We start from the raw sequence: 27,315 nt of genomic DNA on the forward strand, positions 1-27,315 counted from the left end.
GTGGCTGACTAAATACTTTTTTACCCCACTGTATCTCCCTCACTAGCTTTAAGCACCAGCTGTCAGAGCAGCTCACAGATCACTGCACATAGCAATCTGTAAATAGTCCATCCAACTACCTCATCACCATATTATTTATTTAGCTCCTTTACACCCCAGTACAGCTACTTGCACACTCATCTTCTGCACATCTATCACCCCAGTGTTTAATTTGCCATACTGTAATAATTTCGCCATTATGGCCTATTTATTGCCTCACCCATTTCATCCTTCCTCATTTCACACACTGTATAAAGACTCTATTGTATTATTGACTGTATGTTTATTTATTCCATATGTAACTCTGTGTTGTGGTTTGTGTCACACTGCTTTGCTTTATCTTGGCCAGGTCGCAGTTGTAAATGAGAACTTGTTCTCAACTAGCCGGTTAAATAAAGGTGAAATAAATAAAAAAATTACATTCATAGACAGTGATGGCTGTATGCCGGTCTTTCGTGAAGCATGAAACTTGCAAGAGCTTGGGACTATAAGGTTCTATCTTGAGACAATTGTCTTTAAAGTTCCAAAACCCTCATTGGTTTGAATGGTGTCAGCTATTTTTTTTTTTATCTTGCATACTTTTTAACATAAATTGGGGGATTTATAGTACTACAGTGCCTTCAAAAAGTATTCATATTCCAAATGTTGTGTTACAGCCTGATTTCAAAAGTGATTAAATATATGTTTCACATCCATCTACACACAATACCCCATAATGACAAAGTTAAAATATATTTGACATTTTTGCTAATTTATTGAAAATGAAGAATCTCATTTACATAATTATTCACACCCGAGTCATCTTTGGCAGCGATTACAGCAGTGAGTCTTTCTGGTTAAGTTTCAGAGAGTTCCACACCAGGATTGTACAATATTTGCAATATTTATAAAATATTCAAGCTTTGTCAAGTTAGTTGATTATTGCTAGACAGCCATTCAAGTCTTGCCATAGATTCAGCTGATTTAAGTCAAAACTGTAAATAGGTCACTTAGGAACATTTAATGTGATCTTGGTAACCAACGGCAGTGTATATTTGGCCTTGTGTTTTAGGTTATTGTCCAGCTGAAAAGTGAAATCATCTCCCAGTGTCTGCTGGAAAGCAGACAACCAGGTTTTCCTCTATGATTTTGCCTGTGCTTAGCTCTATTACATTTATCCTAAAAATCTCCATAGTCCTTGCTGATGACAAGCATACCCATAACATGAAAATGTGAAGAGTGGTACTCCGTGATGTGCTGGCCCCAAATATAACGCTTTGTATTCAGGACAGTGAATTTGCTACATTTGTTGTAGTTTTACCTCAGTGCATCAGAGGAACCAGACACATTTTTTAAAAACGGTCTACTATGACAAGGATAGTGCTGTTACCAGAGGATTCAGGAAGGTCTGTGATGAAGTCAACAGCTATGTGGGACCAGGGTCTGTGAGGGATTGGCAAAGGTTGAAGCTTACCGGAAGGGAGATGACGAGGGATTTGGTTTGGGAGCAGACTGGACAGGAATACGTAATCCCTTACTTCAAAATGCCAGTGATGACCACCAGAAGTTACTAGCTAGAAGTTTGATGGTTTGTGTAATGCCTGGAAGTCCTGACCCCAAGGACGTGTGCCACCATTGCATCAGTTGGGGGTCTAACAGCTGCTGGTACGTAGCTCTACCTAGCTGGTGTCTCAGGAGAAGCCAGGTCTGAGGTTAGGGCTTCTTGTATGGCAGAGTGAATCTCCCACTGTCCCGGTCCCATAATGCAAGAGGAAGGAAGAATGGATGGATGTAGGGTCTGAGTTACTGGTCGGAAGGTCAAACTGGCGGGAGAGCGCATCAGCTTTTACGTTTCTCTTTCCAGGGATGTAAGTAACATGAAAATGGAAGCGTGTGAAGAGCCCAGCGAGCTTGTCTGGAGTTTAAACTCTTGGCCCCTCTGATATATTCTAGAGTACAACCTGTTAGGATGAGGAAGGGATGTTGTGTGCCCTCCAGTGATGCCACTCCATGAGGAACAGCTTGATGGCGAGGAGTTCTGTTCCCCACATCGTAATTCCTCTCAGTGGAGGATAACTTCCTGGAGAAGAAGGCACAGGGATGTGATTTGAGGTGTTCCCACCCGCTGAGAGATTATGGCTCCTACTCCAGATGCATCCACCTTCAGTGTGAAAGGAAGGGTTGGACGAGGTTGGCGAAGGACAAGAGTTGAGGTGAAGAGGTGTTTCAAGTTGTTGAAAGCAGTCAGGGTGGTATCAGTCCATTGAAGGGTCCGAGGTCTGCTAAGGTCAGTGAGGGGAGTGGCAGTAGAACTGAAGTTCCAAATGAACCGGCGATAGTAGTTGGATAACCCAATGAAACATTGGAGTTCCTTAACCTCTCTAGGGTAGGGGGCAGCATTCGGAATTTTTGGATGAAAAGCATGCCCAAATTAAAATGGCCTGCTACTCTGGCTCAGAAGATATGATATGCATATAACTGGTAGATTTGGATAGAAAACACTAAAGTTTCCAAAACTGTTAAAATAGTTTCTGTGGGTATAACATAACTGATTTAGCAGGCGAAAACCTGAGAAAAATCCATTCAGGAAGTAGTTTTCTATTCAATGCCATTACAGTATCCATTGACTTAGGACTCCATTTGCGGTTCCACTAGATGTCAAGTCTTTATAAATCATTTCAGGCTTGTATTCTTATAAATGAGGGAGTAAGACCAGTCTGAACGAATGGACCCTAACGTGAAGCAGAGTTTTTTCAGGCGCATGTGCATTTCTTGTTTAACTTTTATATTGACAACGTTATTGTCCGGTTGAAATATTACTAGGCTAAAAACACCCTGAGGATTGAATATAAACATCGTTTGACATGTTTCTATGAACTTTACGGATACCATTTGGATTTGTTGTCTGATTGTTTTGACTGAGTTTGAGCCTGTGGATTACTGAAGAAAATGCGCTAACAAAACTGAGGTTTTTGGATATACAGAGACTTCATCGAACAAAAGGAATATTTATTGAGCAAATGAATGTCTTCTGATTGCCACCATATGAAGATCATCAAAGGTAAGGAATTAATTTTATCTCAATTTCTGAGTTTTGTAACGCTTCTGCTTGGCTGGTTACGGTTTGTAATAATTTGTCAACTGGGCTAGGTATGCTTCGCCGAAAAGCATTTTAGAAATATGACACTGTGGTTGGTTTAACAAGAAGTTCATCTTTAAACCTATGTAAAATATGTTTTGTTTTCTGAATTTTTATAATGAGCATTTTGGTAATTGAATTTGGCGCTCTGCAACCTCACTGGATGTTGGCCAGATGGGATGCTAGCGTCCCACATACCCTAGAGAGGTTAACGGTGGAGGGTGTCGGCCAGTTACTGATGGATTTGACTTTGTGCTCATTCATGCTGACCCCTCCAGGTGTCAGTACGAAACCGAGGAAGTTTACCGAGGTTACATGGAAGGTGCTCTTTTCAGTATTCAAAGATTATGGTCAAGGAGCCGTTGAAGAACCTTTTGCACATGCCGCAAGTGTTCCTTCAAGGAGTGGTTGATCATATCCTGGAAAACGTTGTTCATAAAGGATTGGAAGACAGCGGGGGCATTAGTAAGGCCGTAGGGCATGACCAGGTATTCGTAGTGCCCTAGTGCGGTGATGAAGGCCGTCTTCCATTTGTCGCCTTCATGTATACGGACAAGGTTATATGCCCTTCGCAGGTTGAGTTGTGTATGGATGTTGGCGCGGCCCACTTGTTCAAGGGTCGCTGGGATCAGAGGAAGAGGGAATCGGTTCTTGATCATGAAGTCATTCAGGGAAAGGTAATCAATACATGGACGGAGACCACTGACCTTTTTTCCAACGAAGAAGAAGCTGGACACAGCCGGGGAAGGAGGATGAATGAAACCGTTTGAGTGTGTCAATGTAGTTCTCCTTTGCCTCCTTTTCCAGGATAGGGGGTAAACACGGCCCTTCGGTGGGGACACTCCAGGAAGTAAGTCAATAGCACAGTCCCCCTGGGTGATGTGGTGGCAGAGTGGAGGCCTTCATTTTGCTGTACTGGGTGGATTCAGATGGTATGGAGGGTGACACACTGTCAGGTGTATAATGAAGCCCGTGCCCAATGGCTGCCTATCCAGGGTGTTAATCCTTAAAGGAGGGGTGACAGTGTTAGATCAATGTCAAGCTCTTGTACTAGCTGGTAATCGATAAAATGACCTGCTGCTCCCGAATCTATCAAGCCATCCATGTACTTAGTAACCCCCTTCATGGTTATCAATACTGGGGGGGGGGGAGAGAGAACAGAGCAACGGCTGAGTAGATGATCTTTCCCTCCACAGTATAGGCAGAGCCCTTCTTGGATCCGCCTTTGATGTTCGATACACGGGACAGGAGCATGGCCCAACTGCATGGGCTCTGGAAGACTCGGACAGGAGAAATCATGGAAAGAGAAGGTTTCGGGTTCCTAGGTGGCAGAGTTTGTTGGCGATGAAGTGGTCGATGGAGATGGACATAGAAATGTATTGATTTAAATCCTGAAGAACGACTCCACAGGCCAGCTCCGCCTGAAGTTCCCTGTTGAGCTCTCGTCGGTAGACAGTAAGGAAAGCAGCCTCACTCCATCTACTCCCTGCAGCCATGGTGCGGAACTCGAGGGCATACGCGGCAGCTGAATTGCATCCTTGTTGAAGTTCTATGAGGAGGTCTCCTATAGGACGACCTGAGGGAGAGTGAGCGAATACCTCTTTGACGAGAGTGTGGAAATGGGTCTCGGATCAGAGTTCTGTGCTGTTGGCAGTCCATATGGTGGTGGCCCAATCCAGGGCTTTGCCTGTGATTAGAGACAACAAAATCCAACCTGCTCTTGTCAGTGGCGAAGTTAGTGGGGTTGTGCTCAATATATTTGCTGCATTGTATCAGAAATCACTGACATTTCCCAGGTGAACCGTCATATTTTCCAGGCATGGATATGAATGGAGGAGGGCTATGGGTTACGATAACTGGCATCGGAGGAGTAGGGATAGGCTGGCAGAGAAGAATGCAGATTTCCACCATACGCTCCTCTTGCTGGGTTAGGCGCCACTGTAGCTCCGCTGAATCCATTCCATTTTTAGGTGAGGTATTCTGTAATGAATACTCAGGGAGAAAAATGTGTAGATTCACGCACAGAGCGCAGCAGGTGTTTATTTTGCCTTCGCAGGAGGCAGGAATCGTGGTCACAGGCAGGCAATGGTCATACACAGGTAGGCAAACAGGCAGTGAATCAAAAGTAGGACTGAAGGCTATAACTGGTTCTCACAAACAAGCTAAGAAAATGCTTTATGTAGAGTCAAAACGAACAATACCTCAAAGGCACAAACAGAATGAATTGAACTAAATAGCAGCTGATGAGACCAGGTGAGTAACTAACACAGGTAAAATCAATGAACAAAAATGAAAGACAGGGCTACGTTCAAGAACACAAAGTAACAGGCTATGTTCAAGAACACAAAGAAACAGAACACAAGGTTGACTAAGAAAATAAATACAGAACCTTACAATAATGTGACTTGTTAAGCACATTTTTACTAGTGAACTTATTTAGGCTTGCAATAACAAAGGGGTTGAATACTTACTGACTCAAGACATTTCAATTTTCATTTTTAAATAATTTTTGAACATTTCTAAAAACATAATTCCACACTCGCTTTATGGGGTATTGTGTGTAGGCCAGTGACAAAATCTGGAATAAGGCAAGGGGTGTCAATACTTTCTGAAGGCTCTGCAGGTAGATAACATTGAACAGAACAAGACTATGACAATAACTCAGTTTTGACAAAAATGCAGAGAGAATCTTAGTCCCAATCTCCTGTACTGTGTCTAACACGAATACAGGCACAGATATTTGTAGCGTAATCCCACAGTATTCCTTGTTATTAGTTTAGTTCACCATGCTGAGACAGCCATCCGAGTGAACAACAGGATGGTAAAGGGGTCAAAAAATTATTGTGTGCTCTGTGTCAGGTGACTTTGTACAATAAACCCCATTGTCTTTCATTTATCACAAAGTATTTTGTCTATCATGGCTGGGCCAATCCATGTACTGTAAATACAAAATATTTTGCAATTCTTATACTGTATTGTACTTTTTTCCTGTGTTAATACAATAGACTAGTCTTAATTTATGGCCTGCGCTCCATACCCCAGACATGGAGAGAAAATTGCTTCAGCAAGATTTAGAACTTCCTATGAAACCATAGGGGAGTAAAAACGTGCAATACAAATGAAATGGCATTATATAGCTTGTTTAATGGCACACCGTTGGGAAGGGGGAAGTAAATGACTATCGCCTCCACATAGAAAAACAGACTTCTGAGGGAGTAGTTTGTAATGCTTTTTGAAATTCCTGAATCATGTCGGGGGGGGGGGTCTCTTTGCTAGACCATTTGCTGTTACAGTATATGGGCCAACCGCTCAGCTTTCAAAAGGGCAATGTCATGACATCACAATGGCCCCAGCGAGGCAGCAGAGTGCAATGTGCGTGTGTAGAGGAACAAAGACGTGTTTCCCTCCACTCGGTCAGTAGTTTCACCTACGTACGTGAACGCAGGCAGGCCTCTGGAGCAGGAGGCAACAATGAGGCCTCTGAGTTCTCCACTAGTGGAAATTTCACAACTGAAGGATGAGGTCACTCCGGATTCAGCTGGCATGGCTGTGGCGGGTGAGGCAATGCCTCAGAAATTATCACAGAGGTGTTCGTATCAAGGCTGCTTTATGGGTAAGTGTTTGATGGATGAGCTGCAGACAGAGTGGGACGATCTATGCCTAGGACATCCATCCAACCCTCCCTCTTTTCCAAGGATACAACACTTTATATCCCAGGATGTTTGTTTCCTTGGATACATAATATGAATTCATATTATTACATTTGCTTTAATACAAGGAACCATAGAACATGTCAAGGAGGACATACACTATATATACAAAAGTATGTGGACAACCCTTCAAATATGTGGACCCGGCTATTTCAGCCACACCCGTTGCTGACAGGTGTATATAATTGAGCACACAGCCATGCAATCTCCATAAACAAGTGCTGTTATTGTGAAGTGGAAACATCTAGGAGAAACAACGGCTCAGCTACGAAGTGGTAGGTAACACATGTTCACAGAACAGGACCACCGAGTGCTGAAGCGTGTAAAAATCATCTGTCCTCATTTGCAACACTCAGTACCGAGTTCCAAACTGCCTCTGGATGCAAGGTCAACACAATACCTGTTCGTCGGGAGATTCATGAAGTGGGTTTCCATGGATGAGTAGCCGCACACAAGCCTAAGATCACCATGCGCAATTCCAAGCGTCTGCTGGAGTGGTGTAAAGCTGTGGTGTAAAGCTTTACACCACTATTGGACTCTGGAGCAGTGGAAACACGTTCTCTGGAGTGATGAATGATGAGCAGGTGTCCACATACTTTTGGTCATGTAGTGTAGATTTATGAGTGGAAACGTTTGAGAGGCAGAGAGACTGACGGAGTAGGCAGCAGACATTGTGATACGCACCAATAGGACAGGCACAATGGAGCATATTGTTTTTTGTGATCCAGTTTAGCGTGTCCCTCCAATATTGAGTCAGTGTGTGAGGGATTAGTGGAGACGGTCTGCGAGTGATCAGAGCCATGCAGACCAACGGCCTTTTACTCTCTCCTCGCTGGCCTCCAGTGCCAAGAGACAACTGGTCAATGAGCACGCTTTTATTTTACGTCAAATTGAATATCCTTCTCCTACTCCCCTTGCTCATAAATAAGAGTGTGTGTGTATATCACTGTCGAATAAAGACGATAGAAGTCTCTCAAATGAAATGGCCCAGTGTCAGGGTATCATTATGAGTTTCGACAAACCTTCCCTTCGGTCAGATTTTCCGCTGTCTGACTCTGCTGGTTTTTAATTTCCTGATTTGGTTGAGGCGGTGGATGTGGATGGTTTATTTTGGCTGTGCAGGGATTTCATGCTACATTGACTACTACCCTCAGACCAAGATGCTGATCAACAGCATTACCTCTTGCCAGATTGAGGCTTCCCTGTTATCAAATGCATCTCAACTCCTCTTGATCCCTAACTGAAACCAGTTTTTTAATAATACACTGTTATAAATCAAAACCATCAAGCTGCTACTTCGTTATTGGTGTAATATGAGACGAGATCAAATGTCGTCTCTGGTCTCGGAGACAAAGTGGTTTTTAAAACCACACGTATGGGGTCTTCTCACCAGACCTGGAGGTCACTTAGAAGATTGTTGGTCTGTGAGATGACAAGATCAATGACTGCAGCAGAGCTGTAGTCTCCCCTCCCGACTCCACCGGCTCCCTTGATGTGCCATTTACGACCACAACAGAAGTGGAGGACAGGGGAGGGATTTTCCCTATCTTTGGCTGTTTTTTTTCTTCTCTTTCCTAGTAGGAGTACTATATTTACAATCCCTGTCCCATTCATAATTCCTCAGCTCTGACTCACTGTCCAGGCAGTCAGACCAGGGAAACAGAGGCACCTCCACCAGGCTATCTTTCTCTCTCGCTCTGTCTCTCTTTGTTTCTCTCTCAAATCAAATCAAATCTTATTTGTCACATGCACTGAATACAACCTTACAGTGAAATGCTTACTTACAAGTCCTTAACCAACAATGCAGTTTAAAGAAAATACCACAAAAAAAGTAAGAACAAGAATAAACAATTAAAGAGCAGCATTAAATAACAATCTCCCTACAGTCTCTCTCCTTCCTCAGGTCTCATTACTTCTCTATGTTGAACCTGCCAGCCCAGCAGGGCTCTTTCCACAGGCTCTGACCACTCGTGGAAACGAATAACCGTTGTCTGTCTCGCAGCTCTTTGCAACCACCACTGCTTTCTTCAAGGGAAAGAGGAAAAGGAGGTGAGGAGTGTGGGCGTGAGGAAGGATCAGAGAGGAAAAGGGGGAGAGGAGTGTGGGCGTGAGGAGGGAAGACTCAGGGGTTGGGAGGTGAGATTCGCCACAGCCGGTCCATGTCTTCATTGAGACTCAATAGGCCGAAGATATACAGGCCATCTAAGGGAAACGTGACATGTTTCAATAAGACCCTGGCCTGCTGGGTTTCTGTCCGCCGGGCACTGACACCACAGTGAACTTGAAGCAGGGCCTGTTTAGAAACAACCTTTTGATCAGGCTGCTAGAAATGCCGAACTTAGCAGAGCCGTTTTACCTCACAGCGCAGGCCCGAGGGAACCTGTCAGGGACTGGAAATGGAGCAGCAAAGTTGGATGGGTTGAAGAGGTGACTCAGTGTCAAGCTCTACTAAAGCTGGCCTGTTGCTCTCTTCTTACTCCTCCTCCTCTCTCCTTCCAACTGCTGTGTGACAAATGCATTAATAACACTATTTCTTGATTCAGAGGCAGTGTCATTTCCAAAAACAGATGCTCTTCCAAGCCCAGGTTTTTTGAACATTTATTTATTTGACTCTTGCTTTCATGAGGCTCTCTGATCAGCTACCAAGGGCTCATAGTTGCTTTAAAAATGGGTTATGAAAAAACTATTTCAAAAATAAGGTAATGAAAGTAATGAATTCAGTGGCGTAAGTAAGACATTCTTGTACATAAGTGCCTCAAGCTCCGCTGCAACCAATGTAATTTGGGTTCACGAGCAGACCTGTAGGCTTACATACAGTATTTATCCAATGGCAGCACCAGAAAATTACAGGCCTCAGCAGCCTGACAATTTGAGTCCTTCATAGCTGAGACTTTTAATGAGGGCTCGGTCTGTTGTTCTCAAAAATATTATTTTCTGGGTTAGTCAACTTGGCCCCTGCCTCTTCTGGTCGTTCCAAACAAAAATAGAACTTCATTTTGGTTGCACTAGTTCAATGCTCTCCAGTAAACATTAGCCCAAGTCATTATACATATAGCACAACATTCCTGTTGTCAAGAAATCAATCAAGTCAGCTTTATCCGTATTGAGACACGCAAAATCTCCCCTCCCTTGTGCTTACTGTAAGTGTGAATGGAATTTCCCTTCCGTCTTCCAACTGACTGAGGTTACATGCAGTTAAAATATATAATTTTTTTTACATGACATAAAGTGAAGGACTTGAAGTGCCCTATATCCTCTAGGCCTAGGAGAGAAATCCAAAGCTAAGCTACATGATGCATGCAATCTATGTAATTGAATTTCCATCTACACACACAGGTAAAATCTGGGCCGCAAAATAACATTCTTATGCCCAAGTGGATTCTCTTGCTCTCGCTCCCTCACTCCCTTGCTCACTCCCTCATACCTCTCGCTGAAACTAACTGCACATGTATGCTAGCATCTGGGGTTGGAGCAAAGGGTACATACTTATCTGCGCAACACACACTCCCTGGATTCAGCAGCCCAGGCCAACAGCAATTACCCAATGGTGTAGTGAAAAAGGTCACATACCAGTAAATACCGGGGCTGCTGCTGTGTTCACCATGCCGTCATGTGACCTGAATTTCAAATGTTCTCATTATGCCGTGGAGAATAGTAAAGAATGCGAAAAAGTATTAACTTTTTTGCTCCTGCCGGTGTGGTTGGCTGGCATTCCATCTCTAATCTCCAGTTATGGTTTCCCTAATCATTTGCTCATGACCGATTGAAAAGTGCATGAATTTCATGAGGTAGAGGCTAATAAAGTAAAGATACATTTTGATTGATGCAGGTTATGATTTAAGATCAGTCAAGATCCGTTTAAAAGCATGAAAGTACCTTTATGTAAACTCGACATCGCTTACCTTGTGTTGTGGCTCTCTACAGCAGTGGACCTTTCGGTTCCCACTCGAGATTGCACTAAACTCAACCTCGTGTATCCTTAAATAAATGTCCTATTCCTATGTGGATATACTGTACCACTTAACGCTCATTCTGATTTACGGACCGCTTCACAGAGAGGCCGGAGCATTTAGAGGGAAAGCACATTCTGGATTCTACACAAAAACTGAAAGTTTCTTCTGACAGGATAAAACATTGAGCTCAAACACAACTCCATGTCTCCTGCTCATCTGATGGATCAGGTTACCCATGGATGTGGAAATCAGGCTGATTCTCCTTTCCTTTCCATTGCATGTGCAAAGTCTGCTCCAGGCTGACGATTAGTACCATTCTGGGTCTAATGTTCCCTTCACTATCCTAGAAGGAAAGAGGACATTTTCATCCTGGATCTGTTGTCATCCCAAACCTATTCCAAACCGCAGTAGGCTACTCTTCTCATCTGGGAGTTTCAAACTGTCTATTGGAAAGCTGAGAAAAATACTAATCTTCCACTCTGCTTCAATCCCATTTCTGAGTTCTCCCTTCTAAATGACAACTGGCTGTTTAGACTGACGATTTCCATTGAAATAGAGAATTTGCTGTGTTGCATTACATCATAATGCTCCTGTCATCTCCAATACCAAAGACTCATCCCCAATGTTCCTGAACTAAGAATTATACATTGCTGTAAGCAGTGGAAAAAGCCATTTCACCCATCATAAGCTGCTGAATATACAATATCAATCTAACTATCCATGTAGGAGTCCATGCTCTGCCACAATGTGTATGCCTTACTGGATGTGATGCAAGGGTGCTCTGTTGGGGTAGAGAATTGATCACTTTGACTGGCTTCCACGAGTGATTGAAAAGAGCATTATACACAATATTTACAAAACTATGTGGACAGCCCTTCAAATTAGTAGATTTGGCTATTTCAGCCACACCCATTGCTGACAGGTGTATAAAACCGAGCACACAGCCATGCAATCTCCATAGACAAACACTGGCAGTATAATGGACTTCCTGGAGAGCTCAGCGGCAGTCCGACAGACATATCTGAGTTTGGTGGATGCCAAAAGAACTCTGCGTGCCCGAATGCATAGGGCCAACTGTAAAGTTTGGTGGATAAGGAATAATGGTCTGGGTCTGTATTTCATGGTTCGGGCTAGGCCCCTTTGTTCCAGTGAAGAGAAATCTTAATGCTACAGCATACAATGACATTCTAGACGATTCTGTGCTTCCAACTTTCTGATAACAGTTTGGGAAAGGCCTAATCCTGTTTCAGCATGACAATGCCCACGTGCACCAAGCAAGGTCCATGCAGAAATGGTTTGTTGAGATCGGTGTGGAAGAACTTGACTGGCCAGCACAGAGTCCTGACCTTAACCCTGTTGAACACCTTTGGGATTAATTGGAAAGCCGACTGCGAGCCAGGTCAAATTATTATTTAAAGAAAATTCTATTTAACCTTTTTTTAACTAGGCTAGTCAGTGAAGATCAAATTCCTAAATACAATGATGGCCTACCCCGGCCAAACCCTAACCCGGACGATGCTGGGCCATTTGTGCGCTGCCCTATGGGACTCACAATCACGGCCGGTTGTGATACAGCCTGGAATCGAACCAGGGTCTTTAGTGACACCTCTAGCACTGTGATGCAGTGCCTTAGACCTCTAATCGCCCAACATCTGTGCCCGACCTTAATGCTCTTGTGGCTGAATGGAAGCCCGGCAGTAATGTTCCAACTAGAGGCCGATTAATTAGGGCCGATTTCAAGTTTTCATAACAATCGGAAATCAGAATTTTTAGGAGCCGATTTGCCTTTTTTTTAAAATCTTTATTTAACTAGGCAAGTCAGTTAAGAACACATTCTTATTTTCAATGACGGCCTAGGAACAGTGGGTTAACTGCCACGTTCAGGGGCAGAAAGGCAGACTTTCACCTTGTCAGCTCGGGGAATCCAATCTTGCAACCTTACAGTTAACTAGTCCAACACAATAACGACCTGCCTCGCTGCCACAACATAGTTGAATGTGCTGACAACAAAATCACACAAAAATTATCAATGGAAATCAAATTTATCAACCCATGGAGGTCTGGATTTGGAGTCACACTCAAAATTAAAGTGGAAACCCACACTACAGGCTGATCCAACTTTGATGTAATGTCCTTAAAACAAGTCAAAATTAGGCTCAGTAGTGTGTGTGGCCTCCACGTGACTGTATGACCTCCCTACAATGCCTGGGCATGCTCCTGATGAGGTGGCGGATGGTCTCCTGAGGGATCTCCTCCCAGACCTGGACTAAAGCATCCGCCAACTCCTGGACAGTCTGTGGTGCAACGTGGCGTTGGTGGATGGAGCGAGACATGATGTCCCAGAGGTGCTCAATTGGATTCAGGTCTGGGAAACGGGCGGGCCAGTCCATAGCATCAATGCCTTCCGCTTGCAGGAACTGCTGACACACTCCAGCCACATGAGGTCTAGCATTGTCTTGCATTAGGAGGAACCCAGGGCCAACCGCACCAGCATATGGTCTCACAAGGGGTCTGAGGATCTCATCTCGGTGCCTAATGGCAGTCAGGCTACCTCTGGCGAGCACATCATGACTGACCCACCGCCAAACCGGTCATGTTGGAGGATGTTGCAGGCAGCAGAACGATCTCCACGGCGAATCCAGAATCCGACTGTCACGTCTGTCACATGTGCTCAGTGTGAACCTGCTTTCCTCTGTGAAGAGCACAGGACGCCAGTGGCGAATTTGCCAATCTTGGTGTTCTCTGGCAAATGAAAAACGTCCTGCACGTTGTTGGGCTGTAAGCACAACCCCCACCTGTGGATGTCGGGCCCTCATACCACCCTCATGGAGTCTGTTTCTGACCGTTTGAGCAGACACATGCACATTTGTGGCCTGCTGGAGGTCATTTTGCAGGGCTCTGGCAGTGCTCCTCCTGCTCCTCTTTGCACAAAGGCGGAGATAGCGGTACTGCTGCTGGGTTGTTGCCCTCCTACGGCCTCTTCCACGTCTCCTGATGTACTGGCCTGTCTCCTGGTAGCGCCTCCATGCTCTGGACACTACGCTGACAGACACAGCAAACCTTCTTGCCACAGCTCGCATTGATGTGCCATCCTGGATGAGCTGCACTACCTGAACCACTTGTGTGGGTTGTAGACTCCGTCTCATGCTACCACTAGATTGAAAGCACCGCCAGCATTCAAAAGTGACCAAAACATCAGCCAGGAAGCATAGGAACTGAGAAGTGGTCTGTGGTCACCACCTACCAGAACCACTCCTTTATTGGGGGTGTCTTGCTAATTGCCTATAATTTCCACCTGTTGTCTATTCCATTTGCACAACAGCATGTGAAATGTATTGTCAATCAGTGTTGCTTCCTAAGTGGACAGTTTGATTTCACAGAAGTGTGATTGACTTGGAGTTACATTGTGTTGTTTAAGTGTTCCCTTTATTTTTTTGAGCAGTGTATATATACAGTGCCTTGCCAAAGTATTCGGCCCCCTTGAACTTTGCGACCTTTTGCCACATTTCAGGCTTCAAACATAAAGATATAAAACTGTATTTTTTTGTGAAGAATCAACAACAAGTGGGACACAATCATGAAGTGGAACGACATTTATTGGATATTTCAAACTTTTTTAACAAATCAAAAACTGAAAAATTGGGCGTGCAAAATTATTCAGCCCCTTTACTTTCAGTGCAGCAAACTCTCTCCAGAAGTTCAGTGAGGATCTCTGAATGATCCAATGTTGACCTAAATGACTAATGATGATAAATACAATCCACCTGTGTGTAATCAAGTCTCCATATAAATGCACCTGCACTGTGATAGTCTCAGAGGTCTGTTAAAAGCACAGAGAGCATCATGAAGAACAAGGAACACACCAGGCAGGTCCGAGATACTGTTGTGAAGAAGTTTAAAGCCGGATTTGGATACAAAAATATTTCCCAAGCTTTAAACATCCCAAGGAGCACTGTGCAAGCGATAATATTGAAATGGAAGGAGTATCAGACCACTGCAAATCTACCAAGACCTGGCCGTCCCTCTAAACTTTCAGCTCATACAAGGAGAAGACTGATCAGAGATGCAGCCAAGAGGCCCATGATCACTCTGGATGAACTGCAGAGATCAACAGCTGAGGTGGGAGAATCTGTCCATAGGACAACAATCAGTCGTATATTGCACAAATCTGGCCTTTATGGAAGAGTGGCAAGAAGAAAGCCATTTCTTAAAGATATCCATAAAAAGTGTTGTTTAAAGTTTACCACAAGCCACCTGGGAGACACACCAAACATGTGGAAGAAGGTGCTCTGGTCAGATGAAACCAAAATTGAACTTTTTGGCAACAATGCAAAACGTTATATTTGGCGTAAAAGCAACACAGCTGAACACACCATCCCCACTGTCAAACATGGTGGTGGCAGCATCATGGTTTGGGCCTGCTTTTCTTCAGCAGGGACAGGGAAGATGGTTAAAATTGATGGGAAGATGGATGGAGCCAAATACAGAAATATCCAATAAATGTTGTTCCACTTCATGATTGTGTCCCACTTGTTGTTGATTCTTCACAAAAAATATATAGTTTTATATCTTTATGTTTGAAGCCTGAAATGTGGCAAAAGGTTGCAAAGTTCAAGGGGGCCGAATACTTTCGCAAGGCACTGTATATATATATAGAGAGAGATAGAGAAAAAAAATAAATTTTGTTGTCCATTAAAATAACATCAAATTGATCAGAAATACAGTGTAGACATGGTTAATGTTGTAAATGACTACTGTAGCTGGAAACGGCAGATTTTTAATGGAACATCTACATAGGCATACAGAGGCCCATTATCGGCAACCATCACTCCTTTGTTCCAATGGCACGTTGTGTTAGCTAATCCAAGTTTATCATTTTAAAAGGCTAATTGATCATTAGAAAACCCTTTTGCAAATATGCTAAACACAGCTGAAAACTGTCGTACTGATTAAAGAAGCAATAAAACTGGCCATCTTCAGACTAGTTGAGTGGCTGGAGCATCAGCATTTGTGGGTTCGATTACAGGCTCAAAATAGCCAGAAACAAAGAACTTTCTTCTGAAACTCATCAGTCTATTCTTCTTCTGAGAAATGAAGGCTATTCCATGTAAGAAATTGCCAAGAAACTGAAGATCTCGTACAGCGCTGTGTACTTCTCCCTTCACAGAACAGTGCAAACTGTCTCTAACCAGAATAGAAAGAGGAGTGGGAGGCCCCGGAGCACATCTGAGCAAGAGGACAAGTATATTAGAGTGTCTAGTTTGAGAAACAGACGCCTCACAAGTACTCAACTGGCAGCTTCATTAAATGGTACCCGCAAAACACCGGTCTCAACGTCAACAGTGAAGAGACGACTCCGGGATACTGGCCTTCTAGGCAGAGTTGCAAAGAAAAAGCCATATCTCAGACTGGCCAATAAAAAGAAAAGAATAAGATGGGCAAAAGAACACAGACACTGGACAGAGGATTAAAATGAAGGCTCTCAATTAAGGCATTTTTTTATCTGCCCAATGCAATCGCAAAGTAGTCAAGACTGTCGATAAAGGGTTTGGCTCCTGAGACCACTTGGAAATAAATCTTAATAACCAAAGCTTTATTAAAATATCAAGTTTGAAAGGAGTAAAACAGTGAGCTGACATTCCCTTTTTATCTATGCATTTCTCCATGGGGAGAAATGATGGTGCCTATAAGTGTGACAGCCTATTTAAAACAAGTTGTTATTTCGTTTTGAATAGAATTTGATTAGAATTCTCTTTTTAGGCCTTATCAATAATTAATTTAACCTTGCTTATTGACAATGTTTGGCATGTCCATGCTCAGCCATAATGCAATTTACAGTAGGTCTAGCCCCTATATCAGTGCGAATGCTATTGAAACCATGCAATTACTTAGAACAAAGTGGACTGCAAATGGGTTCAAATGAACCTATTTAGCAAAAATGGGATAGGTCTAGATTTTGTTATTTCATTTCTTTACGCCATTTAACAAACTATAGCGGACTAACATTGGAAATTGAGTTGATTTCAAGACCATACATAAGACCATAAATACACAACCTGAAGCAGCCACATATTTGGGCTCCCAAGTGGTGCAGCGGTCTAAGGCACTGCATCTCAGCGCTAGAGGTGTCACAACAGACACCCTGGTTTGAATCCAGGCTCTATCATAACCGGCAGTGATTGAGTCCCATAGGGCGGAGCACAACTGGCCCAGCGTCGACCGGTTTTGGGCGGTGTAGGCCGTCATTGTAAATAAGAATTGGTTCTTAACTAATTTGCCTTGTTAAAAAAAAGTATATATATTTCACCATGGAGCATGTTCTGATTGGCCAGTGAGGGGCCAAGCCTTAATTCACCTACAACTTGTTTATTTATTAAAACCCAGCCCTTTTGTGCCAACACCAGCAAGTGCACCGATTATAGTGATAATTGCAAAAATATGTCTGCCCTGAACCTATAGTGCTACCGCGTACGCATAGATTTACCATGGCGTTATGTTTGTTCAAATAGAGCCCACAGTCACACTCCCATATAGACATACCTGCAGATGGCCAGTGTGAGCTCCCCAATGCAGGCCTTGATCCTGTTCTGGGCCTCCATGTGTGTCATGGTCTCTGTGTTGTCCCCATTGATGACCAGGATGGTGTCTCCAGGACACAGGTCCCCCTGTGCTGCCTTACTGCCCGGTGTCACCTTACCACCAAACAAAAGAGAAAATATTAGGGTGGAAGTGCCACACCCAGCCAAAATACAATAATACAGCCAGTCTATTCTGGCTGTAATGTGACCCACCCCAGAACTGTAGGTTTACATTTTATATTGCCAGTTGCAGTGAGTGACACAGCAAAATTAGAAAGCAGACACTTAAAGCGTTATTGGTAAGCCTAGCAGTTCGAACTCTTTGAATTTTGACAACATTGAAGTGAGTGTTAATACAGTGATAGCAGGGCGGCAGGTAGCCTAGTGGTTAGAGCGTTGGGCCAGTAACCAAAAGGTTGCTGGACCGAATCCCCGAGCTGACAAGGTAAAAAATAATCTGTTGTTCTTCCCCTGAAGAAGGCCCACTGTTCCTGAGTAGGCAGTCATTGTAAATAAGAATGCATTTTTAACCGACTTGCCTAGTTAAATATAGGGTACTACTATGACCCATAGGGCTCTGGTCAAAAGTAGTGCAATGTATACAAAATAGGGTGCCATTTGAGATGCACTAAGCCCATGAGTGCTGTCCATCAGAACACACACATTAGCCTCTGTCTAATACTAGGAGATACATTGCAGGTTCCTTTTCGTCATCTCTCACTCCAGATATATACAAAGCCCCTGTGGATGTCTTTCTGGGCCCCATAAGAGGGGCGGGGGAGAAAGAGAGAGGGGGGGGGGGTTGAGAGAGAGAGAGAGATTTCTCTTCCTTCCTCTGGGTACATTTTACCTTTACAGAAACAATTGTTTACACATGACAGCAATTTTCCATAACGATCCCCCTCCCTCCCGCCATCCTCCCATCTCTTTCTGTGCCTGCATCACCGGACATCTGGATTTGGCAGTTAAACAAAACCACCAAGAGCATCACAATGTTCCGTCCCCTCCTACAACCAGGCCAGTCTTACTCTATGACCTGCCCGTATGAATGGATTCTTTTACCTCCCCTGCAACATGTAAACTTTCTGTTGGACCGAACCCAAACCAATCTATACATCAGGCCGAAGGAAGAGGTTTAATAACCGGTCATACAACTAATGGAGCTCCAGTTTGTTAAAATGTCAGACGCACTATTCTGTAATCAATGTCTTCAAGTGTCTCACAGCCATTCATCTTTATAGAAGAGCAATCCCAACGCGATCTCATAACAAATATGGCCTATTACCCTGATGCTGTCTGCAAGTGACATTAGGATGTATTATCATTGGAACCAATGGTTGAAACAACTTTGTGTTAAAAGAACATTTTGACAAAATAAATCAATTCAATGGCAGCCAACTGTTTAACGATTTGAGTACATGAACTGTGAAAACAATGTTAATGTCTCACATTACGCAAATGAAATTGCATTTGAACAATGACCTGAAGATTATCGACATCACCTCGCATTATCTACAGAGAAAAAGTGCTTCTGCAACAGGGGAGCAGGCTGGCACACTGAGCTTTGCTTTGATATGAAGAAATGCACGTAAATTCATTGTCCATGAAAAACTCATCGCTGAGATGTGTTTCAGTGTTAAATGACAAAATGTACAGTCTCTGACTCCCTTCTCAGTCACAGGCAGTCCCAGTTTCGGTAAACTGAGGGGTCACTGGCGTGGGATCTGACTTGGTCTGAGTAAACAGAGCTAAAGTTCATTTGGAAAGCATTCCAATTTTTTTATATATTTTTTTACATCACAGCCTTATTCTAAAATGTATTAAAATAGTTTTTTTTCCATCTTAAAATCTACACACAATACCCAATAATGACGAAGCAAAAACACATTCTTAGACATTTTGGCACATTTACATAAGTATTCAGACCATTTACTCAATACTTTGTTGAAGCACTTTTGGCAGCGATTACAGCCTCGAGTCTTCTTGGGTACGACGCTACAAGTTTGGCACACTTGTATTTGGTAAGTTTCTCTCATTCTTCTCTGCAGATCCTCTCAAGCTCTGTCAGTTGCTGCACAACTCCGGTTCAGGCTCTGGCTGGGACACTCAAGGACATTCAGAGACTTGTCCCGAAGCCAAATCTGCGTTGTCTTGACTGTGTACTTAGGGTCGTTGTCCTGTTGGAAGGTGAACCTTCACCCAAGTCCGGCGTCCTGAGCGCTGTGAAGCAGGTTTTCATCAAGGATCTCTATACTTTGCCCATTCATTTCTCCCTCGATCCTGACTAGTCTCCCAGTCCCTGCTGCTGAAAAACATCCCCACAGCATGATGCTGCCACCACCCTGCTTCACCGTAGTGTGCCAGGTTTCCTCCAGACGTGATGCTTGAAATGCAGGCCAAAGAGTTCAATCTTGGTTTCATCATACCAGAGAATCTTGTTTCTCATGGTCGGAGTCCTTTAAGTGTCTTTTGGCAAACTCCAAGTGGGCTGTCATGTGCCTTTTACTGAAATAGTGGCTTCCGTCTGGTCACTCTACCATAAAGGCCTGATTGGTGGAGTGCTGCAGAGATGGTTGTCCTTCTGGAAGATTCTCCCATCTCCACAGAGGAACTCTGGAGCTCGGTCAGAGTGACCATCTTGGTCACCTCCCAGACCAAGGCCCTTCTCCCATGCACTGATAACTGTGGGACCTTATATAGAGAGGTGTTTACCTTTCCGAGTCATGTCAAATCAATTGAATTTAACAAAGGTGGACTCCAATAAAGTTGTAGAAACATCTCAAGGATGATCAATGGAAACAGAATGCACCGGAGCTCAATTTTGAGTCTCATAGCAAAGGGTCTGAATGCTTATGTAAATAAGGTATTTCTGTTTTTAATTATTAATACATTTGCAATAATTTCTAAAAAAAAAACAGGTTTCACTTTGTCACTATGGGGTAATGTGTGTCGATTGATGGGGACTTTATTTATTTAATCCATTTTAGAGTAAGGCTGTAACGTATCAAAATGTGGAAAAAGTAAAGGGGTCTGAATACTTTCCGAATACACTGTATGTTGAGGATGATGTGGCTTTGCTGCTGTGTCACAGTGTAGGAGGTTGTGTTATTACAGAGAGACAAAGACCACCTAAGGGTCAGGCCATGAATGGCCATCCAGACGTGACTCACTCACGTTCCCTCACTAAATCTCCACAACAGGCCTTTATTTATCGGCAATTCAAAACATTTCAGAGTCCATACCCCTTCTTAGGCATATTTAACTGACTTTGATTGCATCATGATCCATTCCGTTGCTGGAGCAATCTAAACAATCTGAGTCACTCTATGAGGTGGTCCCTTTACAGAATGACACAGTTAATCAGTAACACATTGTCGGTGGTTAGCATATGACATTATAATGTCACACAGATAAGCCATGGGGCCTGCCAAAGACTGAGCTCCGCCCCAAAATACAGTATGTTTTTTTTAGGATACTGCAAGATTAACAGTTTTGGTGTGATGCGAAAAGGGGCAGGGTCATAGTATTGTGTCATGTCATCATCGTGTGCCAAAATACGGGCGAAATTCATCTGAACCGTTAACTCTGTGGTCCCGATTGGCTGTTAGGCAAGGCTACATACTTTGCTGTATACAGGCTCACATGGTGCAATATAGGAATAATGCTGGCAACCGGACAAACAACCACTTTTGTTTGCTTGCTTGTTGGATGATGGAAACTAAGGTTATTGCCTTGGCCTTGAGGACATTTGGGGAAAATCATTACTTTTTAGGTTACAAAATTCCCAACGCCGTTTGATTGTTGCACTCTAACAAAGAGGTTCAAATGTGCCAGTGCCATAAACAATGGAGCAGCTGTCGAGTAAATGCATTGGCTCTTTCTTTAATGAGAAGGCAAGGCCAGGGAGAGCCTGCTTGATCTTCAATGCAGCCGAGGAAGAATGGCGTCGCCCATTATGCTGCGTGTATGACCGCGGCGTTAGTCATTGCGTGTAATGTTCTGAATCTAATTTGTGTAGCTGAATGTCTGTTCCTTCCTCTGCAAGTGAAAGTCCACTCCTCTGCGCTCCATTGACCAATATCCATCTCCTTTCTTTGTGACACTTCACTGAGTAACACGGTAGTATGTGCCTGAATTGTATACATTCATTTGCCATTTGTTTGAAGGTAATTGAAACCATTTTGAACGCGTTAAGTGCTGATAGAAGTGGCAGCTATTTGTGCCTCATTCTAGAGGTTCTCATGTCACGTCTTTCAAACCTGGAGGAAGTGGAGGCAGGAACGCCTTGGCCGACAATATGTAAGTAAATCTCATTTGGCTGTATGTCACATGGCTCTTGTTAGATATGTGGCACAGTGACAGACAGAAAACTTTGTGGCACAGGGACAATGTGTTCAGCACTATGGTATTAGGGAAGCACAGATCATAAAACAGCAAGGGAACGAGAAAGGCCTGTAAATCTAATTTTAGGAGGAACTAGAAGGAAAAAGGAATAAGATTCATACTGTTACAGTATCTAGAGTTTACAAAATGGTACAATAGAGATAAATCATTATACACAACAAAGAATGACATCTGCCCACATGATCAAATTGATGTACAGCGGGGTCTGGAATTATTGACACCCTTAATAAAGATGAGCAAAAATGACTGTATAAAATATATATTTCAAATACTGAATTACTGTATACTGAACAAAAATATAAACACAACATGTAAAGTGTTGGTCCATGAGCTGAAATAAAAGATTCCATACATTTTCCATTGGCATAAAAAGCTTATTTCTTTCAAATGACGTGCAGAAATGTGTTAACATCTCTGTTAATGAGCATTTCTCCTTTGCCAAGATAATCCATCCACCTGATAGGTGTGGCATATCAAGAACCTGATTAAACAGCATGATCATTACACAGGTGCAACTTGTGCTGGGGAGAATAAAAGTACACTCTAAAATATGCAGCTTTTTAACCCAACACAATACGTCTCAAGTTTTGAGGGAGCATGCAACTGGCATACTGACATCGTTTTAGAGAATTTGGCCGTACGTCCAACCGGCCTCACAACCACAGACCACTTTAACCATGCCAGCCCAGGATCTCCACATCCAGCTTCTTCAACTGCGGGACCAGCCACCCGGACAGATTATGAAACTGAGGAGTAGTTCTGTCTTTAATAAAGCCCTTTTGTGTAGAAAAACAAATTCTGATTGACTGGGTCTGGCTTCCCAGTGGGCGGGCATGGCTCCCAAATGGGTGGACCTATGCCCTCCCAGGCCCACCCATGGCTGTGCCCCTGCCCAGTCATGTGAAATCCATAGATTAGGGCCTATTGAATTTATTTCAATTGACTGATTTCCTTATTATGAACTGTAATTTTAGTTGCTTTTATATTTTTGTTCAGTATATATTGAATGTTCAAATAATGGGGAAATTGCTCAATTGCTTTTTTTTCTAGATTTTGTTTAACAAGTATAAACAATAAAAAAACATTCTTAAAAAGGTAGGGATCAAAATGATTGACACCCCTGTTTTCAATACCTTTAAATACTTCAATTGCGAGGATAATGGCACTGAACCTTTTTCAAAAATGTTTCATGATTTGGAGAACACATTGGGAGGGATCTTAGCCCATTCTTCCATACAAAATCCTGCTAGATTCTTGATCTCCATTTTCTGCACATATGAACTGCCCTCTTCAATTCAAACCACGGGTTTTCAATGGGTTTTCAAGTCTGGAGATTAAGATGGCCATCGCAAAATGTTTTGTGGCCAATTAACCATTTCTTTGTGGATTTTGAAGTGTTAATTGTGTTTTTGTCTTGCTGGGAGATTTCAGCCTCCTGGCAGAGGTAATCATGTTTTTGGCCAAAATGTCCTGGTACTGGGTAAAGTTCACGATGCCGTTGACATTAAAAAAGGGCACCAGGACCAGTGGAAGCAAAATAGCCCTAAAACATGAAATATCCACCACAATATTTTACAGTAGTTAAGGAGTTATTTTCTGCTCATGCATTCTCACTTCGACGCCAAACTCACAACTGGTGTGCGAGGTCAAAGAGCTAGATTTTCATGTCATGTGACCAAAGCACCGGTTCCAATCCAAGTGCCAATGCCGTTTAGCAAATATCAGGCATTTACATTTGTTGGATGACATGAAAATAGAGCTCTTTGGCCATGCACACAAGTACCAGGTCTTGTTTTGAGGTGTTTTGACTGATGTAAGTAATGTCTATGCTAATACGGCTCAAATTAGCTAGCTAGCTAACCAACAACTGAAACTTTGTATCTGAGAGACAATTGCTCATTGTGCAAATTGATTTATGTTTTCAATAAACATTTAGAGACTAAATATAGTTTACATGTTGTCAACAGTCTAAGCCAACCCTGTCTGTTTTGCCCCATAGTTGCACCCACGTTGGTTTTGTTGCTAAACAACCAACCCATCTATTAAAACGGGAGTTTATTTCACATAACAGGGTTGACCTTAAAATGAGAGACAGGGTTGTTGTTTTTTAACCTTAAAATGTATTACTAATCACATGAAATTAACAATAATCGTCAGAAATGACTTTGTCAACACAACAAAATAAGTAGAGAGTTACAATGGTGAAAACTCTGAGAAATGTTGTGGTGAAGTGGGTCAAATCTTCCTAGAAGTCACAGAGTATCCTTAGAGGGACACGTCAAAAGGGAGAATTTTGGCACTTCAGCAAGTCTTTATTGATATATATTTTTTTTTAAACGGATGTATAGAATTTTCCATGTGTTCTATTTTAAAGGGCACTTAATTTAATACAGGGATGGGTAACTCCAGTCCTCAGGGGCTGAAGTGGTGTCACTTTTCCCCATCCCTAGCAAACAAAGCTGATTAAACTAATTGCGTCCTAAACTGAAGATCATGATTAGTTGATTATTGGAGTCAGGTGTGTTAGCTGGGGCAAAAAAGGGGGACACCAATCAGGCCCAAGGACTGAAGTTGCACATTCCTGATTTAATATAACATATTTGTGCACAAATTCTACCAAAAGGCACTCATTTCATAGAAGGACCCAGATACATTCCTTTCTCTGATAAAAGATAACTTCAGAGGAAAGGAAAATAAAACAGAGTCCAAATGTTGGTGAAGTAAATCTCTCCTTGCATTTGAAAGAAGGAAACTCAGACATTGGGAGTCAAATACAGAAGACTCCAAATACAGCCGCCTTAACTGTTCAGATAATATTTATCTGATAAAGTAAACATCAGTGACCCCATTCAGAAGAGAAAATACATAAGAACATCGATTGAAATGTCAAATATATAGAAAAGGTCTGATAAACCGTATGCACAGGATCTGACCTTGGCATAAGTGTATAGACCTACTACTGTATAGCCTTCCTAGCTAATGTTGGTATGCCGAACACTTTGGGAAACTTATTTGTCAAATGTCCAAAGGAGAATCTTTAGGGAAATCATCCATTTTCAGGACCACACAACAGGACATACAGCTTGGACTGGAGAGTTTTAAAGGAAACTCGTTAAAAAAAATCCGTAACGACAAACACATTTTAGTTTTTTATTTTACATGACGTTGTGAACTACTGTCCAAGAGGAATTCTGTTTATGAATTAGCACCATTAGCTGGTCTTGACTTATGTCACCTCTTGCATGGGAGTTGAATTGACATTGATGTAACTGATATTTTCTGCACATCCCAAAATGCTTGGACAATTACATCAGAGATCTGGCTGGCTCCCTTGGTTGGCAATTTAGATGCATGAGTCCTACGGACTTCCCACTCACATCTCAAGCCTAATTAGCACCTACAAACCAGCTATTGCAATCAGGATGGTGTACTGGAACTCAGTATTTCATTGTTTAAGAATGCAGGTGTTCTAGATCATTAACTCAGAGATACGCGAAGGCATATCTGCAGTCTGTGTAAAATAGAGGGCTGCTGAGGAACTGGATTGAAATGATTTACAACCTTAATAAAGATGAGCAATAATGACTCTATAAAATTAATTATTCAAATACTGAGCTATATGCCAAAAAAACAGAAATTATATTATTTTATACTAATTAAATTGCTCAGAAAAAAATATAAAGTAATACTTTTTTTAATCAAAAAAGGGTAAGGGTCAAAATGATTGAAACCCCTAAAGATTCTTATAACTAAAGTAGTCATAAGTGTCGTATTTGGTCCCATATTCCTAACACGCAATGACTACAAGCTTGTGACTCTATAAACTTGTTGAGTGCACTTCCAGTTGGTTTTGGTTGTGTTTCAGATTATTTTGTGCCCAATAGAAGTGAATGGTAATGGTAAATGTATTGTGTCATTTTGAAGTCACCTTTATTGTAAATAAGAACAGAATATGATTCTAAACACTTCTACATTCATGCGGATGCTACCATGATTACGGACAATCCAGAATAAATTGTGAATAATGTTGAGTGAGAAAGTTACAGAGGGTCAAAGATCATACCCCCAAGACCTGCTAACCTCCCCTGTTATTGTAATGTTTAGAGGTCAGCATGTCTTGGGGGATATGATCTTTGACCCTCTGCAACTACTGTGGTTTATACAGTGCCTTCTGAATTTATTCAGACCGTTTAACTTTTCCACATATTGATACGTTACAGCCTTATTCTAAAATTGATTAAAACATGTTTCCCCATCAATCTACACACAATACTCCACAATGACAGAGAAAAACAGTTGTTTTCTTTATTCAAATGTATTAAAAATAAAAACTGAAACATCACATTTACATAAGTATTCATACCCTTTACTCAGAACTTTGTTGAAGCACTTTTGGCAGCGATTACAGCATTGAGTCTTCTTGGGTATGACGCTACAAGCTTGGCACTGCTGTATTTGGGGAGTTTCTCCAATTCTTCTCTGCAGATCGTCTCAAGCTCTGTCAGGTTGGATGGGGAGCATTGCTGCAGAGCTGTTCGATTGGGTTCATGTCCGGGCTCTGGCTGGGCCACTCAAGGACATTCAGAGACTTGTCCCGAAGCCACTCCTGTGTTGTCTTGGCTGTGTGCTTAGGGTCGTTGTCCTGTTGGAAGGTGAACCTTCGCCCCAGTCTGAAGACCTGAGCACTCTGGAGCAAGTCTTCATCAAGGATCTCTCTGTACTTTGCTCTGTTCATCTTTCCCTCGATCCTGAATAGTCTCCCAGTCCCTGCCGCTGAAAAACATCCTCAAAGCATGATGCTGCCACCACCATCCTTCAGCGTGGGGATGGTACCAGGTTTCCTCCAGACGTTATACTTGGCATTCAGGCCAAAGAGTTCAATCTTGGTTTCATCAGACCAGAGAATCTTGTTTCTCATGGTCTGAGAGTATTTAGGTGCCTTTTGGCAAACTCCAAGTGGGCTGTCATGTGCCTTTTACTGAGGAGTGACTACCGTTTGGCCACTCTACAATAAAGGCCTGATTGTTGGAGTGCTGCAGAGAAGGTTGCCCTTCTGGAAGGTTCTCCTATCTCCACAGAGGAACTCTAGAGCTCTGTCAGAGTGATCATAGGGTTCTTGGTCACCTCCCTGACCAAGGCTCTTCTCCCCCGGTTGCTCAGTTTTGTGGGTTGGCCATCTCTATGAGAAGTCTTGCTGGTTCCAAACGTCTTCCAATTAAGAATGATGGAGGCCACTGTGTTCTTGGGGACCTTCAATGCTGCAGACATTTTTTGGTACCATTCCCCCGAACTATGCCTCGACACAATCCTGTCCTGGACGTCTACAGACAATTCCTTCGACCTCATGGCTTGGTTTTTGCTCTGACATTCTCTGTCAACTGTTGGACCTTATATAGACAAAGGTCAGTGCTTTTCCAAATCATGTCCAATCAATTGAATTTAGCACAGGTGGACTCTAATCAAATTGTAGAAACATCTAAGGATTATCAACTGAAACAGGATGCCCTCAAGCT

The 27,315-nt window shown here is 42.7% G+C and overlaps 1 protein-coding gene across 1 annotated transcript in view; it reads right to left on the reverse strand.

Moving 5' to 3' along the window:
• LOC110537739 (PDZ and LIM domain protein 4) overlaps window positions 1-27,315 on the reverse strand; it is a 64,873-nt gene that overhangs the window by 26,442 nt on the left and 11,116 nt on the right. The window contains exon 2 of the mRNA XM_021624093.2: window positions 17,361-17,512. Coding sequence (XP_021479768.1) covers window positions 17,361-17,512 — 152 coding nt within the window. The remainder of the gene's footprint in view (window positions 1-17,360; window positions 17,513-27,315) is intronic.

Source organism: Oncorhynchus mykiss, chromosome 12 (assembly GCF_013265735.2).
Source record: "Oncorhynchus mykiss isolate Arlee chromosome 12, USDA_OmykA_1.1, whole genome shotgun sequence".
NCBI lineage: Eukaryota > Metazoa > Chordata > Actinopteri > Salmoniformes > Salmonidae > Oncorhynchus > Oncorhynchus mykiss.